The sequence below is a fragment of the Limulus polyphemus genome, unplaced genomic scaffold (genome assembly GCF_000517525.1).
Source record: "Limulus polyphemus unplaced genomic scaffold, Limulus_polyphemus-2.1.2 Scaffold4380, whole genome shotgun sequence".
In the NCBI taxonomy this organism is placed as follows: Eukaryota; Metazoa; Arthropoda; class Merostomata; order Xiphosura; family Limulidae; genus Limulus; species Limulus polyphemus.
In genome coordinates, this window is record NW_013669990.1 from 34,410 (window position 1) to 42,658 (window position 8,249).

The following is an 8,249-nucleotide window of genomic DNA, read 5'->3' on the forward strand; positions in this document are numbered from 1 at the left end:
CATACATAGCCACAAATCCCAGTAAATTTGTAGTCATAGATAATACAAAACAATGAATCTTCTCGATAAAATCAATAAAAAAATCATATGAATGATTTAACTTTCACAAACCTATCACCATGCATCGCACAGGTATATCCGCTAGTAGCACTAATGTTCAATTGACCATTTGTGTGTGTTCCCAGCCTGTCAAGTATCATGGTAAAGTAGAGCTAGCTATGAATTATGATTAAAACAAAAACAGCATTAAACATAAAAGTCTAAAATATTATAATTCTAGTTTCCTGTTAAAAAATGAATTATTTTAAAACCACTAAAAATGTAAAAAATAGATTGGAGCATCATGTAGCAAAAATGTGGAAAAAACCCATCTCTGTCTAAAAAACTGTAGTTATTGGAATGGTACTAACTTGTAATAAAGAATTGTTTCTGAAGAATAAATTTGATCCAGAAGTAGGGCTAAAAGATACTTTAACCAACTACAAGAAATTCTGTAGTGCCAAATGTACTCAAGATCTGTAAGATAATATTACTTTACTATGACTATTTGTTAGATGAAAAGGATAGAGTTAAATAAAAAAAAAAGAATAAAATTTACATACAAACTGTAACCATATAAATTTAATGTAAGATTATTTTTGGTGTTGATGAGATTTATTTTTTTGATAATATATGCTATTCCGTATGTACGAAACAGTTATTTGGCTAACTAACTGTACTCACTATCTTAATGTAAATATTTTACTGTTTCAAGGACAATGAATATAAAGTGAAAAACAAACATTATGAGATAATGATGATAAACTTTGTTCTATACTGATAATATATTTCTTAATGCTAATCCTTTTAGTTTGTTGTGCTGAATTTAATTTCACTTTATTCATGGAGATTCATTTAAGAGTGATTTTCATTTGATTCTTTTATGAAGAGATTCTGTTCAAATGTATACGAGTGAAGGTTAACAACAGTTGCTGAAACTGATAGGAAAGTGCACTTTTTTTTTCTTTTATTTGCACTTTAAGCATCTTCCTTGACCACAGAAGTTTTAAAAAGTAGAGTGGGTACTAATGATGGACCAGAGAGGGAAATACTAGATTAGCAGTCAATGCATTCTCATATTTATCACACAAGTTATGGAAAATATGTTGAATAAAAACAAACTGAAGGTTGATGACTTTACAGTAACTTAGGTAAATACAACAATTCCTAAGAATAACCATCCAACATTTGACATGAATGAGCTATTGGTAGAAAAATTTAACTCACCAACTTCAGATGTATTTTGAGAATTCTCAATGGTTCTTTCGTTACTGCCATCGGCAAATTCACGTGGAGGATTAGGTTGGATTGAAGATAGATCATCACTGTCCTTAGAGGGCACTGATACTGTAACTGGATCACTACTAAGGACTTCTTAATGGTAGAAAAAGTGACAAATCAGGTAAAAAATTGAAGAACACATTAAAAATGTAATATTTAATTTGAAATTGTTTATTATACTGAAATATGGCTTTCAAAAACAATCTGCAGCTTTTTCTAGGCTTAGCAGTTTACTCAGGCAAAATAACTTATTTCACATATTTACTCTATGAATTAAACAATTTTCTGTTTTTGCTGAAATAAGTTTGTTTAATGGAACACTCCTTTGGCTGTGATTATAAAATACATTATGAACTAATCACTATTTGTAGGCTGAAACCTAGTGATCCTGAAATTTCTTTTAGAAGTCATTCTGAGCAAACTATTTTTATTCCTAAATTTAGTGAGGTAATTTATGAAAATAACTTTTAATTAGTAGTAACCTTTATTTAAGCATTCAATACCAACTTTGTTATTACTGATTATCATCTTTCCTGTAGTGAACACTGTTCTGATTGTGATAACCTACAACTTTTCCTTCTGTAAGGAACAATATTTTTTTTCACCATGATAATTGGAAAGTGGTGATTCTTTTGTCAATATGGTTGTTGTTGGATCATGTAAAACTTAGGGGATACTGAGAATAGTAGTAGTAGTAGAGAAATAAAAGAACAGAAAATTAGTCTCAAAAAAGTGAAAAATGAAATGGAAAACAAAAGATGAATGAATAAGATAACAGAAATAAATAACAACAAAGTGGGGAAAAACACCAATTAAAATAATACAGCAAGATGTTGAACTTTAAGTAATGTCAGAGCAGTACAGATTGAGGTACTGTACTGTGTTTATTGCTAAGCAGTGTTAATTGCTTCCAGAGTCAAGCTGGCAATTCGTTAAATTTTTGTAGCAAGTTTCAGTTTACTCTTACTTGTTGGTGCATGAAATGCCATCAGGCTTTGCAGCACAAAACAAAGTAAATTTGAGAATTTTCTCCTCTCTTTATTAAACCTAGGTGATTCCACAAGCACTTTTCACTAGCTCTATAAACATGCATGATTAGTGTAGGTAACATTTTCTTCCTGTTTCAGTGTAATGCGGATTGATGTGGAAAATAGCATGTTTTGGTTAATTTTTCTAGCAGTTCAAATTAGATCATTAATTAGTTTTTAATAACAAAATGTTGACAATGGACAAGAAACAGAAAACAGCAAGGGAAGTCAGAAAAGAAACAATGGTTTCAATGAAATATTTTTGAAGAAGGATTTTCAAAGCATTCAAAGAATTTGGTCTTGTGAAAAACAATGAAAAAATAAAACACAATAGTGAGAAACCAAGGAGCTCTGGTGGATTTTGGCACATGTAAAATTATCTAACTTTGAAACAGTAAATTGAAAATGATGGTGAAAACAACAGTTAAAATCTTGTTGACAACACTAAAATGAATGATGATGATCATATCACTGAAGTTTCAAGAAATCCTTCACAGAGATGACTTGAGAAAATTACTTGTACTAAAAGGTCCATTACAAGTGAAAGATATCTAAATTTCCGATGGAGGAATACGGAAAAAGACTTGGTGCAACCTATTATAACTTTCAGGTTACTAATGGAAAAGAAGTATGAAGGCCTTATTTTGTTTTGTTTTGTTATCTTTCCTGCTGTGATCTCTTCACTTCAACACAAGTTGCATTAACTGATAATAATATGAATAACATCAAATGTTAAGAAAACATCTAACTGTTAGGCCGCTTTTAAAAATCAATACATAGAAGTACATATAAGAAAGGAATAGACCATACATATGAAACAATGAGGTTGCATTTAGACCTTAAACACTAGTATGGTGTTTTAGAGACTTGTAGCTATCAGAAAGTGCTTAGCCCTGCAGTGTCTTCTACTTTGACGAACTTCAGACCTTCTAGATGAAGTCTGAAGTTTTGACACATTCCATGTTTTAACCAAAACATTTGAGAACGCAGGAAGATAAGGGTCTTTATCTTGGAAAATAAATCAAAGTGAGCTTGTACAGCTGATAGCTTGTAAAATTATTCAAAGCATTATAGATTATACCCCATACATTAGTCACAAAGAACAGAGGACACTATTTATTTGATTCTTGTGTAGTTGAAATTATAAAACATTTTACAGGGTTCAAAGATACAAGGGATTCAATGGGTACTGATAAAAGAGTTGCTACTACAAACACTTCATAAACTAGGACACTCTTGAAGACATGAGAGGGCAATGCTATGAAAATGGATTAACCATGGAAAGCAAGAATTGTGGAGCTCATTCTAAGGATCTGGAACTAAATTCCTGAATATTCTTCATGCCCTCTCAATCTTCTTGTAACGACACTGTAGTGCCTTATCTTGATGCTATGTCTTTTTTCTTTAGTGATTCAAACTGTTTTTTTTTCTTCTTCTGGGTCTCCACACTGATGGAATGTTTTTGCAAGAGATTAATAACTAAACTAACTGCAAACCCACTCTCAAACACCCAATAGAGACTAGAAGTTCTGCATACTATGTTACTAAGGTATTGAGGTGAGTTGCAAAAACCGTTTATGTGGCCAGGCAATAGTATACAACATAATAAAGAAGGATCTCCATCTGGAAAAATGACACAAGTCATGTGTACGTAAGTGGAATCCACAAAATATCTATTTAACCATTGCATATCTCAAGTAGCTGGAAAATGAAATGAGTATTTATGATATTCCATGAAAAGACATACCAGTCAAGTTACCAAATTGTTTAGATGGGCATTGGGAAATTGTTGTCCTAATACTTGATATATTAAAGGAAAGCATGCAAGGACGAGCGGTGTGGTTTGTGCATTGACATGAAAGCCCTTTGCAATGGAAACTATACTGCAGTGCTATTGTCAAGATAGTCAATTGTCAGATAGAGCATGACTGGACAGGGCACATAGATTGCAACATCATTGTAAGGATACAAAATCGTTTTAATATAACATACTTGATTTCTCTGTAATTGACAAGAAGCCAAAAGTAAAATATATTACAGTTAATTTGTGGGGTGGTAAAGGATGATTAAGTAAGAATAAAAAGGATACTACCCAATTGGAAGTAGAAGTGCTGGGGTATATAGTAAAACAAATGATTGTTGAAATGGTGAGTAAAAGAGCATAAAAGGCAAATATTATGGGAGTGCCCCCTTTATCCTGTAAAAATGAACTGCATCAAAGAATAGTCGCCAATTGGTTGTCATCAGAAAATGTCATCAGTATAAAAGCTGGCTCCCTGGACTGAAATGCTGTATGAATAGCAGGTAGAAATAAAAATGTTTGCTTATTAAGTGTACTTCATGTGAAAAAGTTCTACAAGGTTCCATGGTTCAGTAGGAGCTATATACAAGACTGAAACTAGCTCCATTAATAATAGTAGTGGCCAAGATAGAAAATTGAGACTCTAAAAATGTTAAGTATGTTAGGATATATATTTATGAAATAAATGACGATCAAATATAAATCTGTCCAATGAGTTTCCTGTAAGTAGAAGTGTAAATGTTACCTCTAGCATAATAGGATACATATTAACACAACGTGGTCTAAATGGAATCCACTGATGGGAAGAGGCAACCAAACCGAAAGGCTGAAATTGGCATCAGAGAGGTATAAGCAATTCTGGAGACAGGTGCTCTTCACAGGTGAATCCAAGTTTGAACTGTTCAGAAATATTCAATGACTGTTTGACCATGGAAAGCAGAATTATATCATAGTCAATGTGCAACATCTACGGTGAAGTATGAAAGGGAAACAGTACAAATTTTGTCTACATCTCAGTAAATGGTGTCAGTGATCTATCTAAAAGAGATGACACCCTGACTGCTGAAAAGTACATGCAGATTCTGATCCATCATGCCATCCCCTCAGAAACATGAATCATTAGGGTCAGAAGTCATCTTCTAGCAAAACAATGATCCCAAGCGTTCATCAAATGTGGAAAAACGATAAATTGACGGTAAAGAGCCAAATGGGACTCTTACAATCATGAACTGGCCTGCACAAAGTCATGATATGAAAATTCTCAAGTCTGATGGGCTTATGCAAAAACTGAAGTGGTAGAAAAATGTGATCAAACAACTTGGATGAATTGTGGGGAGTAATATAGGACACTGACCACAACATTCCATAATCGTATGTTGCTAACCTGTGTAAAAACAAAATGCAATGCTCTCTGTAAAGCAAAGGAATCACATATAAAATGCTTGTGTATTGTATAACTTATTCGTTTTTTTTCATGATTTTAACATCAATAAACTCAAATACGTCATCTAGTTGCCGTTACTCATTGTTTGCATATCACTTGTGTATTTCCATTACTGTATGCACAATAAGAATTAAAAATTAATTAGCAAAGAACTTTATCCCTCGAAGAAGCAAAACAGCAGGCAATCTTGGGATCAGGTGAGCTAGAAAAAACATCAGGAAATCTTATGGAAAATGAAGTCAAGAACAAACTGTAGACAACGATCAAAATCAGTTATAAGAAAAGGGAACAGATTAAGGATGCAAACTCTACTGGTTACATACGTTTAAAGAAAAAGTTGCGGTGAAGAATAAAAGACGAAATGAGGAACAAGAGACGAATGAAACCTCAAAGAAAGTAATCGCTTTCCTTAAAAAATAAATCAGAAATAAAATGGTAGCTCCACGATTTGACTAAAGAGAACAAAACACTTCTGAAAAATCGTTTATCTGGTATAAGTAAAATAAAGGCCATCAGTGCCTAGTCTGCCAGAATTATCTACTAGAAAAGGGAAGACAAATTCAGCTAATACACAATATTCAACAAATTATTTGATGCAGTTGTTGAAAACTTACAAAATGAAGCCGGAGTATAAAGAAATTAGTCCGGACGTTTTTAAACATAGTATAAACACAGGAACTACATATAGAGAGATCAGTGCAAACGTCTGGACAACATGCCATTAAAAACGAGAATAATATAAATTGTTATTATAATCATGCGAGAGGAAATAAATGTAATAAAATTGTTATTATAATCATGCGAGAGGAAAATAAATGTAATAAAAAATATACTTTTTCTTTATATCCCAATCTTTACGACTGAAAGGAGGGCCTACTAATACAGAATTTAGTATGCTCTTACATACCATTAACAAAGATACGATCTGAATCCAGTTTATGGAAGGTAACCGGTCAAAAACATTACCTTAAATGGTTACTAGGCTTCTTCAAAGCAAAGTTCTGATTAATGTATGAGGATAATTAGGACGGCTCATCTGACCTGGTAAAAATTAAACACCACACATTAAGAATGAAAAACAAATTCTATATATGGTGATGGAATGGAACTAAATAAAATCTTGTGTACACACACACACACACACACGTGCGCGTTTCAAATCTGTAACGATTTAAAAACAGAAGTTGAGGAATCTGTAAATATAAAAGGTATGACAAAGTGAGCGAAAAAAATAACAACTGGGACACGAAAAACAATACCGTGTAAAACTTACTCCGAGTAAAACATACCTTAACTGCAAAAATACCAACCTGAATAAAAAATAAATTACTGTTATTAGAAGTTCAACAATGAACATTTATTAAGTCTTCTATAATTGTATATAATAAGATAGAGAATCACCACCAGAGCTAATGAAAATTGTGTGTTGTTTTTACAGCAAAGCAACATTGGGCTATTTTCCGCGTGCACCACGGGAAATCGAACCCCAAATTTTAGGGCTGTAAGTCTAAAACTTACTGCTCTCCCACCGGGGGACCGAAAATTTTGTTTCAAAATTTTCCACTCTAAGCTACACAAGGAATATTTACGCATACCTGTTTCTAATGTTTAACTTATAGACACGAGGAAAGGCAGATAGTCAATAGTGCCCACTGACAATTCTTGGGCTACTCTTGTTTGACCGAATAGTTGGATTTGACAGTCACTCTTAGGGCACACCCACGTCCCAAATTTGCGGAGCAATTTTTGCATCAATGAGGCGCGATTCATGAATCCTCGTTGCTGATAGTCCGGGCACGCTTACCACTAAGCCACGCTTGGTCAACATACTTCACTTCAACCAAAATTACAGTTTCATTAAAAAAAAAAAATCACGAAAATTACAGATGAAAACAGAGAAGAACTAACAACTGATCTTATGCTACTGACATATACTATTACATATTTTAAACATGAAATCAATATTTGTTAATGAAGTGTTTCTTTTATCGGATAACTTCATGAACTCTGTATGCAGAGAAAATACATAAAACTTTAGGGAAAACAGCGCGATCTACGAAACCTTTCTATCTGGCGCAGTTTTTCCCCAAGTATTATCTATGTTGTCTCTGTACACACATTTTGTGAAATAATTATAACTCGTGGGTCAATGCAAGAAAAATGTAAGGAGTATTCGTTCATGCTATTTCTACAATAAATTAAGTTATAATGAGAAATTTAAGAGGATAAATAAATGTGAACTATACAATGACTAAGTCACTAGACAGAGTACACGTTATGCATTGAATTATTCAAAGACAATCACACGTTATTTGACAACGTAAGATGCAGGGTGGTACATATATTGGCTTATTTACAGTTCTATTGAGCCATTTTAAACCCTGTAAGAACATATTTAACCCCAATCTTATCCCAAACTAATGTTGTTCTAAGATTTACAAACCTGAATAATCATTGGCTTTCGGTAACAGAATGTATATTCCACAGTCTGGAATAACAAACGCAACAATGAATTCAGATTGCTGTGCTTATAAATGAAAGTCAGTGAAATGCAGTTAACTTCAGTATGCCAGAAACTGTTTATATTCATCACAAACACAATAATTAAACACAAAGATTTCTTATCCTAATACTCCCGTAGTGACTCAAGTCTGAT

General features: G+C 32.9%; 1 protein-coding gene across 7 annotated transcripts in view; it reads right to left on the bottom strand.

Moving 5' to 3' along the window:
- Nucleotides 1-8,249, bottom strand: part of LOC106471060 (cordon-bleu protein-like 1) — a 66,920-nt gene that overhangs the window by 17,738 nt on the left and 40,933 nt on the right. For 5 of the 7 annotated variants that reach the window (XM_022399682.1, XM_022399680.1, XM_022399683.1 and 2 more), the window contains one exon: nt 1,267-1,413. The exons of 1 other annotated variant lie outside the window; for it this stretch is intronic. In XM_022399682.1, the coding sequence (XP_022255390.1) occupies nt 1,267-1,413 (147 nt within the window). The remainder of the gene's footprint in view (nt 1-1,266; nt 1,414-8,249) is intronic. One more of the 7 variants, XM_022399681.1, reaches the window with a different exon arrangement.